Genomic DNA, 25337 nt, shown 5'->3' with positions numbered 1-25337 from the left:
GAGGTAGAACAAACAAAACATCCTTCCGAAAAAGATATAGCAGCTGATCTCACCCTGTAACCCCTATTAAACATCTATCATTTTCACTCATGTAATGCAAGTTGAATCATTCAAAGCAAGTGGATGAAACAAGCAATCATACAGGGATGGTTTGTGAGATTTCTCTTTCATACATCATTCATACGGGAGAAAACTTTGCCTCAATATCATCACTGCAAGGAAATGTTCTGCAAGCATATCCTTTTTACTGAAAGCAGTACATTGTACAAGGATGGCAGGAAGTGGTTAAGTTAGAAGAACTTCCATGACAAATTAGCAATATTTCCCCATAGTGGTAGAATTAACTCACACAAATCTTCCGTGCTTTTGGAACTCAGTAATTAACATCGCATAGAATCCGACACACAGACGTCGACGTTGCATGTACTCATCGTCTTCCTCATCTTCTTGTTGCCACCTGCACATGCGACCAAAGAAGTCTAGGGGTATTGGCAACAGGAGGCCACACTTTGGTCTGTCATGAAGCCCACGATCCTTCCAAGCTCGTCCCAGTTGCCGTCTCTGAAGAAGTCGTTCACACTAGGAGTAGTCGATACTACGTCGGAGTGCAACGTTGGCGTGGGAGCTTGCGCCATGGAGTTCCACTGGCTCCCATAGATCTGCTCGTTCTCCGCAAAGCAATTGCCGACGTACTTCATTTCTTCCTCGTTAAGGTAGCTGGAGGAGGCGAGGAACTTGAATTCGTTTCCGCCGTCGTCGGACTCGAAGCTGCTACTTTTGGAGCTCGAATCAGTTGGGAGTTTCACGTTGTTCGATTGCTTCCAGCTCTTTTTGAAGGTGTTCCTCTTGAAGATTCGACATATCGTCCAGATTTCCTGTACATAGGAAGGAGAATGCTCTGGAAATATGATTACGGAATATGCAGCACATCGAGAAGGGGAAGGAGGCTTACAGCTTCGTGTATGCTGGGGGTTGCGGTGTCGGAGTTCTTGCAAGGAAGGCGGTACTCGTGCATCATCCAGTCCGTCTTGGTGCCTTTTCCTGCACTTCCTCGGTAGTAGACGAGGGATTTCTTCAGGCCGATGCAGTCGCCGCCGGGGTCTTTCGCAGAATATATCGGCCTGTCGATGCCGGTGGCCTTCCAGAATCCGGATCCGGTGACCCTGTTAGGCCTGATGCTGTTCCTGTACTTCCTACCCCTCAAGCAAAAGAAGTACCATTCCTTCTCTCTAGCGGACACAACTTCTACGGATGAACCACAAGCAGACATGAACACTATCACCATCTTGCTTCGGCGCTAAGGATCATAAATGAGGTGGACAGGGAATTCAACTTACTTGGGAGATCCCACGGATCATGCTTGTAGATGTCAATCTCTCTGATGATCTCTATGCTGAAGCACTTTTTCTCCACCTTCCTCCTCAGATAGAAACCCACGAGCTCTTCATCCGTGGGATGAAACCGGAACCCCGGAAGCACCGGATCATCCTCCGCCGCCTCCTCCTCCTCCTCTACTACCCTCACTTGCTGCTCTCCACTCTTCTCCCTCCTCTCCTCCATGATTATTCTTCCTTTCTTCTACTCCCCCTTCTTATCCTTGCTTACGATTGGCTCTTTGTTCATGTAGCAAAGTTTCAGGTGTTTGCAAGCAAAGAGACTCTTACCAGAACCCTCTTCGTTAGCGTATAAATGTGAAGCCGAAGATATATAGAACCAGCGGGAGTCACCAAAGGTGGCAGTCAGTAGCCTCAGTCAAGTCATCACCTTTGACCTCTCTCTCTTTCTCTCTACATTTCTTTCTGTTTGACTTCTTCGACATCGGATCTGCACTGTCATGTATGTCAAATATATCACCATCAAGCTTGGTCTTTGTCTTCAGATGATAAGAATCCAACCATCTGATCAATGACAAAGTCCGTCCTCGGGCGTCGAGTGTCTGTGGCTATTGACAGGATGACGAGTGTAAACTTGCATGCAGCGGAAGCTTCAGCCATTGATCTACAAGTCATTTCACCCTCTTCTTTTTGTTTAACGTGCGTGGAATCGTTCCAGGTGACATAGGAATGCAGGAACAATACAAAGAGTTCCAACCCATGCTTTCCTCAAAGTCTGCTGGGAATCTGTTCCTTTCCCATGAGGTGGACTGATGAAGGATGAAGAGACGATCGAGCGAGCGAATGGCAAGGTTCATGGCAGATCAACACGCATGCACGCCAGTTCTTTCCATGACTTCGGCAAGGGTGAGCATGCCATGAACAATCTACTACAAGTGGGAGAAAGAAATCAATACAAATATACAGTGTCATACTGCATGATATCAAACATTGTTTCCTATTCTCGATTCCAATCTCTTATAGCAATCCCAGCACAGCGGCTCGTTCTGAATTATCTACTGCTATTGTTTTCTTGAGGAAAAATGTTATTACTAAAGCATATATCATTATAATTTTACTTGCATTAAAGAAATGGGAGTGCCAAAAATGGATCTTGGACATCAAAATGGACCACTTGCGAAGACTAAAGTGCGTTGCGACGTTGTTCATGCCTGTGAATCATATGTGTACTCACTTGAAGGTGGTACCTATTGCCTGAAATAAATGGGAATGAATGGCCAACTCTATCTAATTTCGTTCATGCCTGTGAATCTTATGTGTCTTCATCATCCTTATAGGTTTTAGCAAAGGATGGACACCGCATCTAAGTGTGGTCAAAGATTGGAGTCAAGAACATTCCAATGTTGTTCATGCGTATCATACACGTACTATTATAGCTTAGAAAATTAAGGTACGTTTTGTCTCGAATAAAGGGGATCAAATATTCGATCCTAAGGAAGACTATTCATCCTTGTCGACATAAATGTGTCTTTGCATCAAAGAAATAAGAGGAGCATACGGATCTTCGTCATCAAGAATGGACAGTGCATGACCATTAAGGTGCATTCCATAGTTCTTCAACTTAGTAGGATGTCTGTCTTGCCTTGAGCAATAAGAGTTGAAAGTTCAGCTCGACTTAAGACTATTCTTCGTTGCTAGACTTTTTAGATTCCTTGAAGGTTACAAGTGGTTTTTTGTGTGCATTATATGCTTCGGAAAAAATATGGACCAAGCTTCTGCTTAACCTAAAATGTTCTTATGATGTCCAATTGCATCGAAGAAATTAGTGGCAGGACCACATGACGACTAAAGATGATTCCATCGTCATTCGTGGTGATTGAGTGACTCATGGAGAAATCTTTTGTTTTTTTCCTTATTAAGTCAATATTGGTGCTCCTTGTTGGATAGTTTTACGGGGTTTAGAAAATATATTTAGTCTTACGTCTAGATGGAGTAACGCTTAAGTTGACTTATAATTGTACTATTGTTAATTCGAGAGTAATTATTTTTCGACTAATGATCTTAAAAAAATTAATACATTAGTTATCTCATCCGGTCGGATCATGATAAATATACTAAAAGAATATGATCATAGACTAAAGTGACTTTTTGAGAGAATTTATCGTTAAAACGATAACGATAATAAGAAATTATTATTATTTAAGTCATGAAATTGATTACAATTGTTCGCAACTAATTATTTAATCACCTAAGAAAAGATTTTGTTTAACTCACATAAGGAGAAGATACACTTTGGAAAATGATCTTCCTACAAAAAAGAAAAACTCCATGTAAATAATGCAACAATTAAGATTTTATTGGTGATTTGTCTTCCTTTTCCACCATGAGGTTTGGAAACTAGGCATATCCAAATCAAACAATATTGAATTGTTATTACAGTCAGCCTAGGGTTCATGCTCCAACATTATTTTAATTATCTAAGGAATATGTCATCCTTCCTAAGTAAACCATCAAGAACAGAAGTGCCAAAATCTTGCTATGCTAAACAACAATAAATAACCTAACCTACCTTTAGAAAACATGATTCTGCCTTTTCTACGATAGCCGCTCTGATTTGTGTTTGTGTGTGTATATGATGCCTTACTATCAACTATGACATTATCATCATAGACTAGATTAAAAGGACACATAAAAATATGTTATAATATTAATAAGATAGTGATCATTGTCAACGGAAGAATATAGCCTATGTATGCATGACATATATGTCTAGATTGAAAAGGTGTGCAGTATTCAAGACTTAGTGGACAAAGCTCCATTATAGAGCATAAATTCCTGCCAACAAAAGCTTGACCTATAAATGAAGATCTTAAACCATAAGCAAACATTCAGCAATAGAAACATTGTTTACACTTTCTCTTTGCTTCCAAAACTAAGCTCTCATTAATTTGAAGGACACTTAAGGTGCCCTCCTTTGGTCTTCCATAGATAATTATTGACTGATACCATGAAAATAAAAATGATATGCAAAAAATGAAAAGAAAATTAATGATATATGTATATATATATATATATATATATATATATATATATATATATATATATATATATATATATATATATATATATATATATATATATATATATATATATAATTAATGTCCCTCCATAAAAACCCTATATAATGGACAAAAGTGTAAATTGTCACTGCTCAGCTCAAACATCAAACATCAGGTGAAAATGTAAATTGCTTACTGCATATAAATATCAGTGTAGGATGAGTATCATTGATGAGCAAGAATATGATATAATACTACTGTTTCTGAATGATAATGACAAGGAGGTCATGCACACATTCCTTAGCATTCATTTTCTTCCTTGAACTAAAGTAATTATAGCTCTCCCCTTTGGACATGATTGTATGCATAAATGAAGACAATTACTGAGTGCAATTATTGTTTTGGTTTCATTCTCTGTCTATTTAATGTTCATTGCATTCAATTCTCTGGAGTCAAATTCTTGAGATTTTATCCTCTTTTTCCCCCACAAAATGGAAAAGAAATAGAAGACCAATGAATTAATGATCTTCCTGTCACTAGTAACTGCTTTTAGAAACTTCTTGTGGTTGAGAAATTTGAAGTGGTATTGAAAGAATGCTAATTGATGGAATGGGAGCCCATTAATCAAACAAACAGGTTGACTTAAAAGTCTCGACTGGAATTAAGCAATACCATCATTTAAGATCTCATCATGAAAATGCTTCCATTTATTCTGAAAAGAGCAGGATGAATTGCCACTAGTGAAGTGTTGCATGGTCCCTCTAAGAGAGAGAAAGGGAACCTTTCATTTAAGAATCCCACAGTCCATTGGCAGGCTATCCGATGCTAATATCTTCAATATTTGAAGCTGATAGAAATCTGTCTTCAGCTTTAGAGATATTTGGGAAGTGTTTGAAATCTATGCTTTAGTTTTTGATGGTGGGGTAGACTAGTCTTCAGCCGAATCTTCTTGAGCACAGCCATCATTTTCAGGAGCTACCAAGAATTGTCTACTGAAAAGGTGGATCTTGTTTGAATCCCAGCCATATGCCCACTATTTTCTCCTGTTCTCTTGCTAACTTCTCTCCAAGGCAAAAGGTGGAAAGCGATGTGATATGCTTGTACTTTCTCTCACTCTTCTCCTAGGGGTTCGATTAGTCTTGGTTGCTGCTTGGACTGAAGGGTTCTCGAAGCTTTGGCAAGCTTTGTCAAACTAGAGCTTGGTGATAAGTTAAAAAAGGTCAGAATCATGCTATGCCATTCGGGAACTTTCACATCTATTTCGGATGTCCTTTCTCCTGCCACCTCCCAAGTGTCAGGATTTAGCTGATTACCTTGAATTGGCCTGGTATATGAAACTTATGCAAGCAAGGAGAAAAGGCAGAGATAAAATGTGGAAGAAGTAATGGAGGATGGAAGGTGGAAAATTTGGGGGTTTTGATGAAGTCCAACCTTCTAGTCTCATGCTGTGGAAACAGGAATATGGCAAAAACGTCTGCAGGAACTCCCTGTTCCACTCTGATAACAATTCAGAAGACCTGTCTTGCTATATAGATTGTGACAAGTCAAGCAGCCTAAAGGATACTGTGACCTGAATACTAGTCAACGACTGTGGCCTTTTTTACTTCAGTGCTAAGTTTGATTCCTGTTTTGGACAGGCTTTTGTAGCCACCAAGTCAGCCAAGTCATCCCATTAGACAGTGGTAGATTTTAGTCAAAAGTCAGACTCCTGTGAGTTGTTTGTGTTGGCTTAATGCTAATTAGAAGTGATTAATCAGCAAAGATTAATGAAACTACCAAAAGTGTTCAACAATCATAGCTATTAAGAGGACTCATGTCAATGACTAATTACAGTGTCCTCTAAATGCCATATAAAAGAGCATAAATGTTGCATACTGGCAAACACTGCAGTGAACTGCAATTTTTTTTGCATCCAACATGAAGGATAAAGATGACTAGTAAATTCTAAAAAGAACCAAATCATCAGTGAATTCAATTGAATTGCACTGTGAATTAGCTTCATATAGATTACAAACCAAAATTTTCAGAGTCAGAGACAATAATTCTATTTTATAAAATCAGAGAACGAGAACTTCAAAATTATGTGTGTATATCCGAATATCTTCTTTCGAGTATCATCCAAGAATTGGTCATCAAAGTATCAATTGTGGCTGCAATCAAAACATGGATGAACCACCTCTCAGTTTACCAACAAACACATCCTTTGCCTCGTTGATCTTAGAAGCAAGGTAATGACTTCCTCCACTGTCGGGGTGATTTGCTACCATCGCTCTCCTGTGAGCCTCCTTGATCTTATCAAGTGGAGCATGTTCTCTAAAACAGACAAAATGATGACCGGAACTTGAGAAAATCATAACCGAATATCACAAAATGACACCATCTTAAATTTGATTCAACAATTGGGCAAGAGCTTATGACACAAATTTTACCTAACACCAAGGATCAATGCGGCTTCTCTTCTTGTCATCTGCTGCTCGAAACCACCAGGGTAAAACCTACGAATACGAGGAACAACTGGGCGAGCCTTAAATGCCTGCCATGCCTGAATCAAATATCTACCTCCCATTGCGGCTGCAGCCACAGATAGACTTGCAACAAGAGGAGTTGCCTGCAATAGTAAAATCATAGAAAAACAAGTTAAAGATCCATCTCAGGATCATGTTGTTAAATAGTTTATGGTAATTACGAAACCTGATCACAAACCAGATCCTCTCTACAAATCATAGGACAGTATAAATATAAACTAGCTTACTTCGAATTTGGAAAGAATCAATCAGGAATAATTTAAATGTGCATGATATTCTTTAATGCTCAAGACAAGCTTATCCAATAGAGCTAATTAAAAGAATTCTTGTTTGGAGTTCTCAGAATTCAACAGCGGTATTGGCCAATGCATGGAGGTTGTTAGATTTTTTTGTTCCCACTGACAAGATGGTTCCAACTATAAAAGTTTGGGGGTATCTTTGGCACCCAACCATGGTTAATGTGTCTAACTCTAATTTAGTTCAGGAGATTGCTTCTGAACTTTGAAACCATTTTAGAGAACTCTTTGATTTTCCACTATGCCAAACCATTTGGCTTTTTGAAGGCTATACCATTAATTGCCTTTAAAATATATTTCAGGAGATGTTGCATCTAAACTTTGAAGCCATTTCAGAAACATCCAGATTTTCAGGTATAGCAAAATCATTAAGCTATACAAGACTATTAAATTGGTTATCTTAAAAACAAAAAAGCATCTGACCAATGTCTACTTAATCATGTTGTGCAAGAAGAGAAACTGAAAGACTAAAGAAGACATGCTGCAGGTGGCATTGGTTCTCTTAGTTCTCCAAAAGCATACCGTCAAAAAATGCGTAAGTTCAAACTTCTCAAACGGTTGAAATGAATAGCAGAAAAGTGTTTTCTATATATTTTTGGGGCATTAAAGAGTAAGCCAATAGTTGAATGCCAAGCTCTCATTGATGAATGAGGTATTCAGCTTTACTAACTACAACTAGTAAGAAAAATAATCAAACTCAATTACTAATTGTTAATGCCTTTTTGAAGCTTGATGCTATCAATAATCAAGATTGCAGTAATGGAGATGATTGTGGACGACAAGTCAGTCAACGCATGCTTCAACAATGTTAGAAGACAAAATTCTCGAGCAATTTTCGATATCATTCCAACACTTACAGGCTGTATTTTAGAGCGATAAATCTAATACTTCCCAGTTATGAAATGAATTAGTCTTGGTTGTTAGATCATTTCCGCATATTCTTATTGGAGATAGTTTCTAATGCATTTTCATGGGAGGATAGAGCCATATCTATCATCTCGATTTTAATTAAAAAAAGGAAGCATTTGAAAGGAAACTTAAACAAATACCCCTTGAAAATCAAGCAAAAGGGATTATTTAGCATGCCGCAGCAAAAAGATTTTATTTTTTTAGGGTTTTGCACAATAACAGTATTATCTACACCTACGTCATTCAGATGAATCATACCACATAAATTCTCAAACAAGTACAAGGCTGTTTAGTATACTATATTCTTCATATGGCCGGGCCTTAAATCATCAATGCAATACTGTACAATGTAGCAAAGATAGTTACAGTTATCACAGCCAAAGCTTTCTCCAACTACACGTAATAGCAGTGACTTGAAAAGCAATTAATTTGTAGAATCGAACAAAGAAGAGATCACATTGTTTACCATTGAGCTCCAACTATTCAGAGACGCAACCAACCAAAGACCAAGCAGTTCCCTAGCTGCACGCCCCAAACACCAGGAAAAAAAAGGAATAAAAGGAGGATTAGGTCATGTCAGGTCGGATCGAAAACTAAAACCTTTAAAGAAAAAAAGGGACCGAAGAGAGATATCTGGAAATTCACCGAATCTCAGATCGAGTTAGAGATCAGAAGAGGGTGGAGTATGATTACCTGAGACGATTTCGGAAGAAAAGATTTCTATTGCTTGGAGTGCAAGTCGACGAGGCAGAAAAGAGGACGGAAGAGGAAGGAGGAGGGGGCGGCCTTTTAGGGAGGTTACGTGGCTTGCCCTTCAAGAAAGGGGGCACGAGGAAGCAGACAGTGGCGGTGATAGTTGTTGCGGCTTCCTACGTAATTAAAGAGTTCATATAGTAGATATGTTATCTTCAAACAACAAATCCATTGTCGTCTAGTCCGGTTAGGATACCTGGCTTTCACCCAGGCGACCCGGGTTCAAATCCCGGCAATGGAACATTATTTATTTTACGTTTTTTTATTTTTAATTGCCTCTTCGTTTAATAAAAATTTTAATGTAATCTTAGGATTTAAATTGTTTTTCTAATCCTCTTATTTTTTTTTTTTTTTTGCCTCTTCCTCATTGTGGCTGCTCTTAAAATAAGTGTGTTATGATGTATAAGGATTACAATTATTATTGATATCTAAAGTGAATTTTTTTTATTGTTTTTTTGAATTGCATCTTCCTTTAATAAATTTTTTAATTCAACCTTAGGATTTAAATTTCTTTTCTATTACTATTATTTTCAGTTTGCCTCTTCCTTGTTTTGGATGTTCTTAAAATAAAAGCACATTATGATATCTAAATATAACAATTATTATTGGTATATAAAATGGATTTTATTTTATTTTTTATTTTTGAATTGCACCTTCCTTTAATGAATTTTTTTTTTGATTTAATCTTAAGATTTTAATTATTTTTGGGTGAATTCTGAGAAAAAGTCCTACTTGTAGTACTCATATTTTGAAAATTTTTAAAATATTTTTTTGAAACATTTTACTTTTATTAGCCTTTATTCGTCGCTCCTCTGCCTCCCTTCACCTTGAACAATCACTTGCAACTCTCGTCGTTGTCACTCGTGAATCTGCTCTCTCTCCTCTCTCATAGTCCTCGCTATCAATAGAAGGAAAGAAAAGGGTGTACTGTCAACCATGGGCAAGAAAGGAGAGAGCATAACCATAAGCTCTTGTTGTCGACTGGGGTATGGGTTTTATGCCATTGCCCATAGACTTCTCTCGTGCTGACCACAGGTGAGAAAGGAGAGAGGGCAACTTGTACACTCTTACTATTGGCCATAAGGGAGAAAGGAGAAGGGAGACATAAGCCTTCACCATTGCCACCTTATTCAAGGGTCGCAAGTGAGGTGTGTAACGATTGAGTCAACAAGATCGATGATGAGTTCAACAAAAAAAGAGACAAATAATCTATTCACATGATCAAATATATTATTTTAAATTTTTTTAAAGTAAAAGTGTTACACCAAAAATTTTTAAAAGTAAAAGTTTTTACAAGAATTTACACATTGTTTTTTCTTTTAGTTTGCCACTTTGGCTGTTCCTAAAATAAAAGTATATTTTGACATATAAGGATTATAATTATTATTGATTTCATTTTCTTTAATATTATTTTGACTTCCTGTTTCTTTAACATTATTTTTGAACCACTAGTTGATAAACATTTATAAATTTCTCTTTTAAATAGCTACAGTAAGCCAACTCACTAAACTTAACTATATATGATGTACCTGTCAACTATTAAACAAAGCGTCATTAACAAAGCAAAACGACACCAGCTTCATTGCCCGTATACTTCAACAAAAATTTGAACACCACTAGAAAGTTCACCAAATGATCCATCTATACAAACTATATCAGCATATATCTTCATTACAATAACCAAATCAAGCTTTGAAAAATTGCCCTCGATCTCATTACAATGCCACATTCACTAGTAGACATTGATAACATTCTTGAAGCTGGAATTATCTCCAATTCTAGGTAAATGCATCATGGCTGGAGTGAGCGCCCCCCATGTTGATGATCATCAATTGGGGTGCCAACAACAGGAATATCCAAGCTGCTTTCTTCTGATTCGAGGGAGATCTCTCGCACATCAGCTATTCTTGCGGCTGTGGACTGGAAATTACCCCACTCAGCATCACCAATAGAACAGATCTCTACTCCATCGACTCCCAGTTGGACTTCAGTGTCAGCAGAATCTAGAAGTACTCTTGGATCACTTAAGCAAGCTTTATCTACATCATCTTCTGATAGGTCAACATGCTTTGTCGTGACGTCAGTGGTTGACCGTGGCTCAGATCTCTCTTCGCATACCTCCTTTGTGTTGCTCTGTTGTCTGTAAAGGAGAAAATTTATTCAACAATCTCCTAATTATGTTAGCATATATTGCAAGAATGTTCAAATAAAAGAACCATAAAATCATATTACTTATGAAGCAAATAAAAATCAATAATTAGTAAACAGATAGCACTGACCTTCTATCATTAAAATATAGAGCCAAGTTTCAGTGCTTGTTCAACACATATAGTTCAAGAAAAGGATTGCATTGTATCTTCTGAGATGCTGATTAATTATTCTACATCATTTACATATTAAGGAAAAAAACATATTTGGCATATTCATCTATTTGTTCCCCATGGCAAAAATAGCAAAGATATTTATAATCATTGTGAATATACAAGTGTAGTTTGCATACACATATATGCATATGGATGCATGACAGTTGATACGACTATGTCATCTTCGTGTTGCACTTGGAAGAAGTGGAACTGCGGTTTATAGGGTCGAAGAGAGGAAGATTGATATAGCATAAGAGAAAAGGTAAGAAAATTTTGATGAAAAACTCTAGATGATATTAACCCTTGTCTTAAACATTCTTCATGACACTCCAGAGCTGATAAATGTATATAGATGTTGAATTACTAAACAAATTCAGACTGATGATTAGATTACTGGATCACGCTCTGCGTTTTCGATCCTGCCGAGAATATTTTTTCCATTCGAACATGACAGAAAGAATTGCAGATAAATCTACACATACTGCAGTATAAGGCAAAAGGAGTCGTGAACCATACCTCTGAACTTGTGTTTGCAAAACATTCACAAGTGCTAAAAGATCTTCTTTTTCCTTTGCTGCAGTCAATGCTTTTTCTACAGCATCATTTACTCTAGCCCCAGCATCTACTTCTAATGCTCTGGCCCTTTCTTCAGCTCTGAAAACAGCTGCTTCTAATATCACAGCATGTTCTCTAGCTTTTGCAAGCTCAGAACGCCACTGATGTGCCTCCTGAAAAGCAGAATCCCTCTGTTTTAGCAACAGCTCTCGTTCTGTAGCTAAGGCCATCACCTTTTCTTCATATTCTCTCAACTGAAAAAATCACAATTTATTTGTAACTGCCAAAAAGGAGAGACAAACAGAAGAAAAAAGCATACAAAATGTAGCAACATAAATAAAAACACTATACCTTAAAATCACAAACTGATGAGATGAAAGGCAATCACTCCTGTAGTTGCCCAGTCAAATTTTCCTGCCTAATTATTGCTCTAAAGAAGCAGCTGACTCTTTACTCTCTTTCAGGTCATTTCACACATCAAATCTTATCATTTATATCTTTTCAGGCTTTGAAAGTAAGCCTTTGCTCGACTGGCAGTTTGCTCTACAAAGAACTTATGGGGAGTATTTAAACTACAAAATATGGTATTTTCACATGCCAGGACAAGGCTGTCCATATATGACCCTACCAGGACCTAAACCCCACATCAGCAGGAGCATCATGCCTGGACTGCTAAATTTATAAAACCGAGAAGCATTTAGTTTCGTTCTCATGCATGTGAAGTGACCGTGAAGAATGACAGTTATATGCTAGTCATTTGATTGATAAAAGGTCTCTGTAACTTATATTTTTCACAGTCAGATCATTGGAAGGGGACATAATTCTAGATATTGAAAATCAATTTCATATGCTCAAGGTAGATGCAATCAGTATCGATGTCACATTTCAGCATATATTCCCACGATACATTTGTCTGATTATAGTTGCAATAAAGCCATAAGAAAAATATTATTAGCACTATATCACATTGGACAAAAATATTGGAGTATCCTAATATGTTTGACTATAGAAAGAATTTGCATGTAAACACAATCATAGGATTAAAGCTATGCACACAAAGAATGTAGTAATCAAGTGTTCTTAACAAAAACAGAATTAAGAATTTCATAACTCATAGTCGGGCTGAAGAGATGTTCCATAAGTTAATTGTAAATATGCTTATCATTCAATTTGTCATCCTTAAGTACATGAAAAAAAGCGCTAAAATTTGATGCTAAATAATGAAGAGCTAGGAATCACCTTAAGCTGGGCAGTTTCTAGTTGCTTCTGTGCATCATATGTTAGGTGCTCAATTTCCAAGCAGGCAATTCTTCTCTCCCCATCTATTGCATGAGCTGCAGAAGCAGCAGCTTCAGCAGCCTCAGCTGTCTCCATCAGCTTATCAGCTATGTCTTTTATGGTGGAATCACGAGCACAAATATCCTTAGCCAGCTGCTGTAGTTCCTCATCTTTAACTCTAATAGTTTCCTGCACCATAAGCATTAGATAACATAATTTAATAACAAACAGAACAAAAAAATACCATGAAATTCACGTCAATGCAGAAAAAATCAACACGTAGATTCTGAGAACAAGATAAACAACTAAATACATCCTGAGAAGCACTACATCTTGATTGTTAGATAAGAAAAAGAAAATTTTCTCTAATTTCATATGGAAAGAATAATTATAAGAATAATTGTGCTGGAGTGAGAAACACAAAAAGTTATGTATCACTGTACCATAATCAGCATCCAGGATCTAAGAGTGTCAGGACAACCAAAAGTAGGTGCGTAATAATTATTGATTAAAGTACGAATACATTTCAAAGATATTAAACTCAGATAACTTCTTGTCACCTCCATTACCACTATCATATTGGTGCAACGTTTTCATGATTTAGATGTCCAAGCCGAAAACAGATTAGTCTACGACTCTCCTAAAAGAACACTCTCTTAGTCTGCACATATTGCAATGTGAAAGATTAATCACACAATGATGCTTTTTAGCGTAGAGGAATACAGAAACCTTTTTATTAGCTAGATATAGAGCTCCAATTCACTATGCCAGAAAATAATGTGATTCTCATAACTTTTGGTGGGATTAAAAAGAAAACATAAAATAGAAGCACCAGATCTAAACACAAATAATCAAGCATATATCAGAATGATCACTAGATCATTTCCACATAAACAAAAACAATGTATTCAGATAACTAAAAAACCTTTGCATGATCTGATCATCGATGATCTCTTTAAATACCTTCATAATGGTCAAATCATCTAATTGACCTTCATTTGCCTTATTAGTCAACAAGCCCAAAGCAGCTTTCATGGAGATTCTCATTGCTGCTTCAATTTCCTTTGAGGCTTCCATTGCAGTTGAGTTAGCAGTTGCAACCACAGTGGCAATTGTTCCCAATTTCACAGAACCACTCCCACTCAAATTAGTAACTGCTTCCTTATGAGCATGCAGTACCAACTGAGTTGCACTGTTATTGGACAAGAAAAAACTGAATGAGAATATTAATTCAGACAGCCAATTAAAATATTCTTAACATTAAATGTAAAAACGTAGATTTATGAGAAGCACCAGCTACAAATAACAATGAGGTAAGGCCAAGATTTCAACCAGTGGTCACATAGTTATATTCAGCTGCTGAATGCAAAGGCAACAAATAAATTTGGATTTATCAATTGACTTTGATGCTTACATAACACTAGCTTTGTGTCCACATAAAAGCATAACTGACAGATGAAAACCATACACCTAAAAGGATGCTGCTTAGTTTATTGAAAGATTTAATGAAAAGTCCACATGCTTACTGTAAGGTGGCTACCCAAGCTTTTGCAGCACCAGGAGTTTCTGCACAGAGGAAATATTCCTTTTTCTGTGGAGTTCCAATATCTTGCGTAGTCATTGAGGAACTGAAAAGGTTTCATTACATGCACTCCGAAAGAACTTGCGATATTGTCTCAAGTCTTAAGATAAATGGAAAAAAATATCCAAAATACTCAACAGAGATCAAAGTATATGAATATGGATACAAAAACAGCAACCATCATACTTTTGCAGTCCACTGCAGCAAGAAAAAGGGTGTCAGATGCTTTTAAAAGCACTGTCAAGCAATGATGAAACTGAGTATAAAACATAACTGCACACATGACAATCTTACTGGAGGTTTATGGGGGAGATAGTGATTATGCTGTTTGAATCAAATATGATTGCTCCCTTTATAATTGTATCATTTCTCCGAAGCCTATGCCAGGTTAAACATGAAATATGACAACTCTATCATAGTCAAGAAGTTTAAATTCACAAGTTTATATTGAAGGAAGCCATGATATAATACTTGTATTCCATTTTTCCCGTAGTTGGATCTAGGATCACCCAACGTTCATTCCATTTCCGCAGCTGTTCAATAAAACTGATGAAAGGTTGTTACAAAATTTCCTAACATAAATAACTCCGAAAAGAGACCGTGTAACTGCAGTTCCAATAACATTCAAGAGGGATATGTAAACAGCCGGAAAGGGGCAAAGGTAAGAGGAAGTACTCTCCAAAAGAGCAAGCTGTGAGGAATATGAATCTAAGCAAATTCAACACATACAACCCATTGTACTTCTTGACAGATTCTGAACCAAAATAGTAACAAATTGTGAACATGATGCTGTTAGAAAGACCTGGAAAGGGCTCCCTCCATCAAATGCATGATTAATAACAAAATAAACTTTGGTTAATCTAAAGAGATTGCAAACAAGAAAACTCCCTCCTTTAGCTTCTCTTTTATGTAAGTAAAGCCATGAATTGTTGCATTGCCTTCACAATGTTTATTTCGTGTGCAGTACATCCCACCCAGTTCTCCAAAAAATTAACCTCTAATTTGATGTCACTGAACCAAACAACATGACATTCCACGAAGCCTTAAAAAGTCGTGGAAGTATCAAAACCAAGAAAGGAATAAAAAAATGAACTTTCCATATCGTAAGAATATCTTAAATGGGAAGGATTGGACCCTAATTCCTACAAAGAACGCGAGATCAAAGGCCACACCGTCTCCGATCGCTTGAGAAGCGGGCCCTGCAGCAGATACTTCCCCGACCCTGACATCAGCTGCCGCTTAATCTTTTCCAAACTGCTTTCTACAACCCCCGTCCTCTGAGATAATCAAAGAAGCCTCAAAAGACATCAATTTGGATAAGACCAGATGGAGAAAAGGCCAAATTGGAGAAGGAAAAACCTAGGATCCAAATAGGAACTCACAGCGGCGCTCCCATTGGAAGCCATTTGGGAGAACAGGAGCCGGCCGGAAGCGAGAGCGAGACGGGGTTTTGGTGTGCCGCTGCGAACGAATCGAGAAGAGGGGTTTTGTCGGTTCGTCGTCGACTGATTTACTTAAATAATTTGCAATAACGCCCTTCTAATAGTGAGGAATAACTAAACACCGTCCCTTTTTCTAGAATTAGGAAAGAAGATTACTATTTACAATTCACTCCTTATTATTTATAATTATATTTTTTAAATTTTAATAACGATGCACAAGTGGGTTTTCAAAAATTATTTTGATCTTAGAAAAAGAATGATAAAGATAGATTTTGATAGTAGAATCTTGAGTTAGTGTTGAAGATAAAAAGATATTGGCCTCTTAGTCAACTCGACTTACTCCAAACTCATGAGCATAAAAATGTTCGACGTTTATTGAACAAAGAAATGATGTATATGATCCACAGCGACTTATGAGATTAAAATATTATGTTCCTCGAAATGTCATCTACATGAAGAGAGAAAATTTTCGGACCAGAATTATTCATGTGTAAGAAGAGCATCAGATCCATTCATTCATATCTAATTTGTCTTTTAATAAATGAAAATTCCATGTCATAAGATACTGAGAGGATCAATCTTTGATTCCAGCAAGGTGTTGATGTGAGCACAAAAAGGCCGGACCGAATCCAGCATCCCATGTCAACAATATGGTCAAAGTGGGTTCGATCGTATTCATTTTTTCGTGGGCTATACTCAAAAGTTTTGTGCAATTGATGGTCAATTCTTAAAAAGACGAGAAACACCATTTGGATGGTTTAAATTATGGATAAATTGATTATAATTATTGAAATATTTAAATATAAATTCCAATTCGAATAAGATTTTGATTCTTAAACACATCAAAAAATTTGAAGATTCAATAAAGATATGTTATTTGTAAAAACTATATAAAAGACATATTCGATAAAAATACATACCATACGATGTTTAAGTTAATAAAATAATTAAAGGATTCAGAAAATAAATATATATCGTGTCCTCGGATGAAAGAATCTAAGATATATATATATATATATATATTGTTGAATCTCGTATTTTGATGATGAAACTACTTGATATATGTTTATGATTTAATCTGCGTTTTGAGTGACGCAGGATGCTTCGATCAGGATGAGACAATTAAAGCAGAAAAATCATGTTGTGCCGAAGGAACATGTCAGAAGATTGGACGTCGGGCCGGTGGATCGGTCGACGTATCGACAGAAGGCTTCGGGCCGTGGACTCGGGCATCGGGCCAAGAAGAGCGGGTATTGTGCCAAGGATATCGGAGTTGCGGAGTCAACTGGCCGATTGGGCAATAGGCTGCAGAAGAGGACGATCCGCCGAAGAATCGGACGAAGCGTCGAGGGACCAAATGACATGTCGGACAACTTGGTTAATTGCTTAGGATTAATTGTCTCGATCGAAGTTTTGTTTTGTTGTGCAGGATTAACTATGATAACAATGAAGACATAAAGCGAAACAAAGTGTCGGAGTCAAGCGCGAAGGATTTGTTGCGAGTTCAAGAGTTCGATGGAAGTCCGAAGGTTCGTCGGGAATGCTACCGGAACTAGCCGAGAATGAGTTGGGAGCTTGCCGAAGGGTTTTTCGGAAGCTCGCCGGAAGGTTCGTTGGAAGTTCGCGGAGCTCGCCGAGAAAGATCGGAGCTTGCCGACGAAGCTCGTTGAAACTCGCTAAGATCAAATCGTGAAGTCTAGGAGCTTGCCGGGAGTCCGCAGAATGGTTTCCGAGAGTTCATCGGAAGACTGCCGGAAGTTTGCCGGAAGCTCGCCAGAAGAAGTCTTGACTTGCAGACTTTGTAATAGCTTAGAAATGTCTTTAAATTCATAGTTAGCACGTTAATTAGGGTTAGGATTATGTGTTAATCCTATAACCCAAGTAGGGGCCAATTAGGCCCAAGTTCGGACTGGTTTGGACCAAGTTTGGAGCCAAACCAAGTGAGCTGGAATAGTGAAAGAGGTGCCACCGCCAGGGTTGGAGGTAGCACCGCCCAGGCTATGTCTTCCAGCGAGACTGGGCGGTGTAACCGCCCCAGCCAAGAGGTGCAACCGCCCAGGGCTCAGTCTCCAAGCAAGACTGGGCGGTGCAACCTCCTCTGTCAAGAGGTAGCACTGCCAGAGCTCAAGTTTCGAGCTCTGCCAGGCGGAGCAACCACCGAGCTCAGACTTCGAGCTCTGCCAGGCGGTGCAACCACCGAGCTCAGTCTTCGAGCTCTGCCAGGCGGTGCAACCATCGAGCTCAGTCTTCGAGCTCTGCCAGGCGGTGCAACCATCGAGCTCAGTCTTCGAGCTCTGGCAGAGAGGTGCAATCGCCTGAGCTCAGTCTTCGAGCTCTGCCAGGCGGTGCCACCTCTCTAGTCAAGAGGTGCAACCGCCTGTTCCCGGAATTCCGGGATTTGATCGTTTTGAGCTCCAAAATTGAACTGGGTTGGGGCCTATAAATACCCCACCCATTCAACACAGAAAGAACATAGATCCACAACGAATTCTTGATCTTTTATGTGATTCTAAGAGCTCAAATTTGTGTAAAGTCCAAAAGTTCTCCTCTTTCTGTTCTTCAAGTCTTGAGTTGTAAAGAGAGGAGAGAAAGGATCTGTATGGGTTGTCTCCTGAGCCCGTCAAAAGGAGTGAAACTGTAAAAGGGCAGTTGGCCTTCGCCCATTGAAGGAAGGCAGTTAGTTGACGTCGGTGACCTCGTCGGAGGAGGAAGCCAAGTGGAGTAGGTCAAGACTGACCGAACCACTCTAAATCTCTGGTTTGCGTTTATTTCGAATACCTTATCATTACTGCAAACCTCCTACATAACTACTGCTCTCTGCGCCTTTACGAACAAGTTCTAAGTGCTGACCTTTTCGAATTTGCACTCAGACGTAAATCTGTGTTTTTCGTACGATCAGCTTACGTTTGCGTTTTGATTCTGCAAAACTGTTTTCTGCGCTTTTACGAACTAGTCTCTGAGTTTAGATCCCTTTAAAACTGTTTTAGACGCAAACTACGTTTAGACGAAAAACTGCGTTTAGACGTAAAACTACGTTTAGACGCAAACTGCGTTTAGACGTAAAACTGCGTTTAAACGTAAACTGCGCAAACCGTGTTTAAACATAAAACTGCGTTTTAGACGTAAACTTCTTTTAAACGTAAAACTACGTTTAGACGTAAAACTGCGTTTAGATGCAAACTGCGTTTAGACGTAAAACTGCGTTTAGACGTAAACTGAGTTTAGACGCAAAACTGCGTTTAGACGCAAACTGTATTTAGACGCAAACTGAGTTTAGACATAAACTGTGCTTAAACGTAAACTGCGCTTAATCTTAAGTAATCTTAGAATCGGCTTTTACATCGAAATCGTTTCTATCGGACGAACGCAGCTTTCATTTTTAAATCGCTAAAAGATTTCCGCTGCACTAATTCACCCCTCCCCCCTCTTAGTGCTCTCGATCCTAACATATATATATATATATATATATATATATATATATATATATATATATATATATATATATGGAAACTTTCCTATAACCACTTAGGAGCTCGAATAATCATTAAAATTAAATTATGAGTTAATCCGTAGGTCAATTATGTGAAATCATTAGTCATTCCTTAATTATGGAATATAGACTTTTGTCAAATTAGTATTAATGCCTATGATATCAACTCAATACATCGTATTAATGATCTTATCGATCGATATAACAAGACGTCGTAGTATCTAACCATCTGATTTTTTTTATCAAATACTTATTTTTTATATTAATATACTTTAAACTAAATTCAACCACTTTGGACTTACAATAAGATTTTGGTGACTTTTTTTTTACTATAAAAATCTCCTTTCAGTAGAATGATTTTTGTTTTTTAAAATATATTTTAGATCTAATAAAGAAGAATATTTTAATCCCACAGAAACCGGGATTTAAATTGGGTAGCGCACACTAGGTGACGTGGGTATCGCGCCGACCACAGGAGGACCACAAGCTTTTGTGTCGGGCTGACTTCAGCGTTGCGAAACCATGATCATCATTGTGGGCTCCAAATACATTCCCAATTGCATGACCGGTAGGTGAGTGGGTTAGGTGATGAAGTCAGAAAACTAAAATCTTACTCTGCGATATGATGCCTTAACCAGTCCCCACGAGATCTGCGCGCTGCCCAGAAGAAAGCCTCCACGAAGCCAACGGCCTAACGTAGACGATAGAGGAGAGGTACACGAGAAGCTTTTCTGTGCCGCAGGAATATTATAACCTAAGTTATATGATATATTCTCCTAAAACCTGTTGGGTTTACGTCTTCTCCTACGCGATCGATTCCCCCGTCCACGAGAAGTCGCCAGTTGTGCTTCGAATCCGTGGGGACGATGGCGGCTGCTGGAAGCAATAAGATCAAGAACGCGAAATTGGTAAATATGTTTTGCGTGCGCCCGATCCTTGGATTTGTGTTGTTAGTAATTGTGGTGTCATCTCAAAATCCCTTCTTTTATGTTAATTCCAATGTTAATGAATTTTATCCTTATGGTCTTTGTTCTTTTCGTTGAAATGAATCTTTTTCGCAATTTATTGAACCCAATTTAGCAGTTTCTCTGGTGTTTTAGCTTACTTTTTAGGTATATGATTTTATTTTGATGTGAGTTATGAAATTTGGAATTTTTTTCCTTCCCTCTGGTAGTTGAATCAAACCGCTGATGTATCTTGGAGATTTCGATTTCTTGTTATTGTTAATTTGGGGTAAAATGATTGACTTAATAATCTTTGTCAGAATGGGAATTTTGCCTGTAACTAGGTTCATATTAGGTTTGGCTGTTTGATTTGCTGCTTACAGACATTCCTTAAACACCTTTGCTTCTGTTTATTGTTACCATTCGAAGTAAAGTTTGGTTCCCTTTTCTCTTCTCAGATTAAAGTTTGTTCGTTATTTTCTTCATAGGTATTTCATGTTTCATGTGTTATAAATATTTAACTTATTGAGTTGTTTTTTAGGTTCTTCTCGGAGATGTGGGGACTGGAAAGTCTAGCCTGGTATTGCGTTACGTAAAAGGCCAGTTTGTTGAATTCCAGGTTGGTGTTGAGTTCCAGAACCGTCCGCTTTCACGACATGGAATTCGGAGTTTAAAGAATCACATAGACCTGACCTTGTGAGTTGTGACTCGTGTTTGATTTTATAGGAATCAACAATTGGCGCTGCATTCTTCTCACAGGCAGTAGCAGTCAATGATGAGACAGTGAAGTTTGAGATTTGGGACACGGCTGGGCAAGAGAGATACCACAGCTTGGCTCCTATGTATTACAGAGGAGCTGCAGCTGCTGTGATTGTTTATGACATAACCAATCTGGTTAGTGAAATAGGATAGTTGGATTCCCATGGTGCCATTGTTCATACATATCTTATATATAACATCTGAATACAACCTTCTACACCTGGACCTGATATGTTTCCTCATTCCTCAAATAGCATAGTTGAAGAAATTTCTTCATTCAAAAATAATTTATCTGAACTTGAAAATTCTAGTAGTGGCACTAATGGCCTTCTGAAATTATTTTTAAATTTTTTGGGTATCACATATCTAATGGTAAAACAACAGTGTAGATAATTGGAAAAGAAAATTGCTGAGGTGGATAATAGAAACTATTTTATCCAATGCAATGTTAGATATCTGTATAGAAATTAAAATGTAATCATGTTAGTCTATACTGGGAAAAATTGACATTTATATTTACTTATTCATATGGTTTTGATAGATTTGCAAATAAAAGTTGGTGCCAATAACATAACTGTTCAAAGATTAGTTGGCCTTTGTATTTGAGCACCATATTAATGTTGAAATAAGGAGCTAGGAAGTGGGTAAAATGGAAGGTAAAATTTGTTGATAACAACCTTGTATTATTACCTGTATATGCATTAAAAGAAAAAAAATCTAAGTGGTATACGCATTTTCAACAAACACTCATTTTCTTTCATAGACTTGAAATTTACTCATGGGAGTACATTGGTGTTTCTGATTAGGACCTTAATGTTGTGTAAGATACATATTCTTGGGAGTGTAAGCTGGAGGGAGATGCCATCCTTATTTCCTGATGACTATTTTTTCTTTCCTCACATTAGTTGGTTATGTTCTCTTTCATAAACTGACAAATTTTGCTAATAGGAATATTTGTGGTTATGTAACAGTAGCTTCTGTTCTACTTATATAACTCATCAATCATGATGAGTTGAAGAAAATAGTGAGTCAAAGTTTAGCTGGAAAATCATGGTCGGTTGTGTTATTATAATCTCAATGAATTTTGGAAGAATTGCATAATTTTTTATAATGCATTATTTACTAGGTGAATTCTTTGGAACATAATCTATTAACACATGTCTGCTTTATTTTTTTGGTAGTCAAAGACCATGCAAAAGCATAAGTTTTGTGTATTATCTGACAGATCCCTTTAATTATTATTCAGGCTACATTTGCTAGAGCAAAGAAGTGGGTTCAAGAACTTCAAGCTCAAGGTAGCACCTAAACTCTTTTAGTTTGGATAATTGGTATGTTTAGACTTCCAATTCATATTGGATATTTGATAAATTTAGATTTCCAATTCATCGTTGCATGTATGTTGTCTGAAATCTGAATAGCTTTAGTATATGTGCTTTCATTCTGTCTTTTGAATCCATGAGATTGATCTTCCTCGAGGACATTAAAGTGTATTAAATTGTTTTCGATTGACTACCCATAATCCTTTTTCATGTCTAGATGCACTTATGTTTTGAATAGTCAGTAAACCCAGATTTCCAATTTATCATTGGGTGTTACATTGCCTGAAATTTGAGTAGCTTTAAAAATATTGTTTTATGCTATCTCTTGCATTTATGAGATTGACCTTCCTGGAGGATGTTAAAGGGTATCTAATCATTTATGTTTGACTATTCATACTCCATGGCCACTTAATGAACTTATGTTCCTATGAAGTACCTTGTTTTTTCATTAGTATTAAAAGAACTAGAAAGAACTTATGTGCAAGCTTGTGAAAGTGCACACTTATGTAAATCTTGGTCAGCTAGGTAGTTGGTTTGCAGGCTCTTGGGTTTTTTTGTTAGGGTATTCATGGAATCCTTCAAGTTAATATCTTTCTTCTCTTCTATATGAGAGCTTTGATTCTCGATCTTTTGGCTTCATCATGAGAATCTTTTGTCTTCCTGTTCAAGATAGATAAACTATATTTGCAGTATAATCGTTGTAGTGTATCACACGAAAAATCAAAGTTCATGTAGCTCTTAATAGTACTGAAATTTCCACTTTGTTGAATCCATATATATGCTGTTTCTTATTCCTAGAAATTTGATCATGTTTCAGGTAGCCCAAACACTATAATGGCTCTTGCTGGTAATAAAGCTGATTTGTTAGAGGCTAGACAGGTTTCTGCTCAGGTGAGTTCTCCTAGTTGTGCCTTCTGATTCTTAGACATATGAATTTAGACTATTCATTAATACATCTTTTTGACAGATTGAGCATAGATAACAGGTTCATGCTTTCAAGATCATTTTTATAGTTTATATTGGGTTCAATAAACTCCATCTATCCGCTCAGGCTAGATTCATTGGAGTTTCTTTATCTCCCTTGGATGGGGATGGATCAAGTGATCCTTTCCTGTCTCAGTTGTCTTACATTATCTTATAGTTATTAGGCCTATTCCAGTATAGAAAGAAAACACTCAAATGTATGAATGTTGCATCTTTAAAAGTAAATATAAAAGGATAAATAATAAAAATGTGTTTATCTGCTCATGATGGCAGTTATGCTAATTTTTATTAATCGACAAATCTTAAGGTACTTAGGAGACCGAAAACTGAGAGATGGGTTATCTATGCATGAATGGCAAAGTTAAATTAACAACTATGTCAACTTGAGACTGTAATCTTTCTTAAACAGGCTAGATTCATTTTTTTTCCTATTTCTAGAAGCATATTTGATGCTGAAAGAGAAGTGTTTCTATATGGTGAAATTAAATTAATCAAAACCGAAAGGTCTACACTTTCCAGATTAGTCTGTTAAATTATTAACCATTGTCGACTCATCTAAAAGCCAGATGAGATTTATTAATATTCTAATATTCCTTGCCCCATGTGTAAGCCCAACACATGATGTAACTATCAAGAAATGCTAACTTCACCATGTCCCTACTTTCCACGAGCGTTCTCTCGAAATGCCACCCACGGGAGCATGTACTTTATGTAGTCACAAAAGCACTGATCTGATATTTGATGTGGCAGTGTTCTTTTCCTTCACTTGTGACCTTGAAAATTTCCCTTAACATCTATTTGTAATGAATATGGTGCTTTGATTGCAGGAAGCCCAAACCTATGCTAATGAGAACGGTCTCTTCTTCATGGAAACTTCTGCTAAAACAGCAATCAATGTTAATGATATATTCTATGAAATTGGTAAGTTCCTTTCTGGTTATTCTAAAGGAAAAAGAATAGAGATTCTACTAAAACTCACCTTGGTCATTGGATCGCACTATCACAAACATTTCATGCACATAAGTTTATCCAAGTTACAATGCAACTCTATTACATTTTGATGCTTGCACACAATGGTCTGAAATTTACCTTGGGACTTGGTACCATGAGATCTTTCAGATTATTCTTCACGTTTGAAATATACAAGATTCATATCCTTGGGAATTTTGCTTATATATTCACGGTTCTGAAATGTGTACATCATTGTTCTAACAATGCTTTGATTAAGGGATTATTGAGATAAAATATTACTGCAAAATTCTCAACCTTTATGATATCATAGCATCAGATGTCACACAGATTTTTCGGATAGCTATGTAATGTGTTTTATGGTTTTTGTTTCAGCAAAAAGACTAATCCAAGCTCAGCCAGTACAGAACCCTCAAGGAATGATTCTAGCTGGTAGGCCAAGCGAGAGACCATCCACTGCTGCTGGTTCTTGCTGCTCTTAGTGATTTGCAGGTTTTCATTGCCACCCAATGCTTATCTATTAAATGAAATGAAACTGCTTCTAGGTGGCAGATGCTTGGTTTATGATTCCAGAAAAGTGCAGGAGAGGTTCTGATGACCCATTTATTGCAAATGTAAATGGTTGATGTCCTCTTTGTCATATGCAACTTTATTTGCTAGTTATCTGGAACTAATCCCAATTCCATATTTTTCTTCTGCTTGAGTTTCTACATTTGGATGAATTAGATCTGATTCAAGATTCAGATGCCTCTCTGATTACATCAAAGGAAATCCAC

General features: G+C 37.3%; 4 protein-coding genes and 1 non-coding gene across 9 annotated transcripts; 2 read left to right on the top strand and 3 right to left on the bottom strand.

Annotated features, from left to right (window-relative positions):
• Positions 1 to 225: 225 nt before the first annotated feature.
• On the bottom strand, positions 226 to 1664 carry LOC103997320 (transcription factor JUNGBRUNNEN 1). Its single transcript, XM_009418493.3, has 3 exons — positions 1338 to 1664; positions 953 to 1245; positions 226 to 875 (listed from the first exon to the last, which is right to left on the bottom strand). Exons 1-3 carry the CDS (start codon positions 1558 to 1560, stop codon positions 480 to 482), a joined length of 912 nt encoding a protein of 303 aa, XP_009416768.2. The 5' UTR covers positions 1561 to 1664; the 3' UTR covers positions 226 to 479.
• A 4885-nt stretch (positions 1665 to 6549) lies between these two features.
• On the bottom strand, positions 6550 to 7117 carry LOC135594498 (mitochondrial import inner membrane translocase subunit TIM14-3-like). Its single transcript, XM_065084872.1, has 3 exons — positions 7097 to 7117; positions 6823 to 7001; positions 6550 to 6706 (listed from the first exon to the last, which is right to left on the bottom strand). The coding sequence occupies exons 1-3, from the start codon at positions 7115 to 7117 to the stop codon at positions 6550 to 6552; spliced, it is 357 nt and encodes a 118-aa protein (XP_064940944.1).
• Positions 7118 to 9043: 1926 nt separating this feature from the next.
• Positions 9044 to 9117, top strand: TRNAE-UUC (transfer RNA glutamic acid (anticodon UUC)). Its single transcript has one exon. It is a non-coding gene; the product is annotated as a tRNA-Glu (tRNA).
• A 1353-nt stretch (positions 9118 to 10470) lies between these two features.
• Positions 10471 to 16149, bottom strand: LOC103997322 (uncharacterized). Of its 5 annotated transcripts, none has more exons than XM_009418495.3 (10): positions 16037 to 16149; positions 15801 to 15931; positions 15126 to 15200; positions 14949 to 15032; positions 14821 to 14852; positions 14599 to 14680; positions 14036 to 14264; positions 13034 to 13261; positions 11756 to 12048; positions 10471 to 11016 (listed from the first exon to the last, which is right to left on the bottom strand). In XM_009418495.3, the coding sequence occupies exons 1-10, from the start codon at positions 16058 to 16060 to the stop codon at positions 10668 to 10670; spliced, it is 1527 nt and encodes a 508-aa protein (XP_009416770.2). In that variant the 5' UTR covers positions 16061 to 16149; the 3' UTR covers positions 10471 to 10667. The 5 variants fall into 5 exon arrangements, with proteins under 5 accessions (XP_009416770.2, XP_009416771.2, XP_064938533.1 ...); XM_009418496.3 differs by having other exon boundaries at positions 15126 to 15187; positions 15827 to 15931; XM_065082461.1 differs by having other exon boundaries at positions 15126 to 15187; positions 15827 to 15931; positions 16014 to 16053.
• Positions 16150 to 20343: 4194 nt separating this feature from the next.
• Positions 20344 to 25257, top strand: LOC135592795 (ras-related protein Rab5A-like). Its single transcript, XM_065082458.1, has 7 exons — positions 20344 to 20494; positions 21072 to 21149; positions 21257 to 21424; positions 22536 to 22584; positions 23426 to 23499; positions 24420 to 24513; positions 24937 to 25257. The coding sequence occupies exons 1-7, from the start codon at positions 20453 to 20455 to the stop codon at positions 25041 to 25043; spliced, it is 612 nt and encodes a 203-aa protein (XP_064938530.1). The 5' UTR covers positions 20344 to 20452; the 3' UTR covers positions 25044 to 25257.
• Positions 25258 to 25337: the final 80 nt, after the last annotated feature.

Source organism: Musa acuminata, chromosome BXJ1-9 (genome assembly GCF_036884655.1).
Source record: "Musa acuminata AAA Group cultivar baxijiao chromosome BXJ1-9, Cavendish_Baxijiao_AAA, whole genome shotgun sequence".
Lineage (NCBI taxonomy): Eukaryota > Viridiplantae > Streptophyta > Magnoliopsida > Zingiberales > Musaceae > Musa > Musa acuminata.
The sequence above is the reverse complement of the archived record's forward strand: the minus strand, read 5'-3'. Positions and strand labels throughout refer to the sequence as shown.

Coding starts and splice junctions, on each gene's coding strand:
- LOC103997322 (XM_009418495.3), bottom strand. CDS start 16,060: ATGGCTTCCAATGGGAGCGCCGCT. Junction 15,932..16,036: donor CTTCCAATGGGAGCGCCGCT/GTGAGTTCCTAT, acceptor TGATTATCTCAG/AGGACGGGGGTTGTAGAAAG. Junction 11,017..11,755: donor TTGCAAACACAAGTTCAGAG/GTATGGTTCACG, acceptor TCTCCTTTACAG/ACAACAGAGCAACACAAAGG.
- LOC103997320 (XM_009418493.3), bottom strand. CDS start 1,560: ATGGAGGAGAGGAGGGAGAAGAGTGGAGAGCAGCAAGTGAGGGTAGTA. Junction 1,246..1,337: donor TGATCCGTGGGATCTCCCAA/GTAAGTTGAATT, acceptor GTTCATCCGTAG/AAGTTGTGTCCGCTAGAGAG. Junction 876..952: donor CCCCCAGCATACACGAAGCT/GTAAGCCTCCTT, acceptor TCCTATGTACAG/GAAATCTGGACGATATGTCG.
- LOC135592795 (XM_065082458.1), top strand. CDS start 20,453: ATGGCGGCTGCTGGAAGCAATAAGATCAAGAACGCGAAATTG. Junction 22,585..23,425: donor TCAAGAACTTCAAGCTCAAG/GTAGCACCTAAA, acceptor ATCATGTTTCAG/GTAGCCCAAACACTATAATG. Junction 23,500..24,419: donor CTAGACAGGTTTCTGCTCAG/GTGAGTTCTCCT, acceptor CTTTGATTGCAG/GAAGCCCAAACCTATGCTAA.
- LOC135594498 (XM_065084872.1), bottom strand. CDS start 7,117: ATGATTTGTAGAGAGGATCTG. Junction 7,002..7,096: donor TGATTTGTAGAGAGGATCTG/GTTTGTGATCAG, acceptor TTACTATTGCAG/GCAACTCCTCTTGTTGCAAG. Junction 6,707..6,822: donor GCATTGATCCTTGGTGTTAG/GTAAAATTTGTG, acceptor TGTCTGTTTTAG/AGAACATGCTCCACTTGATA.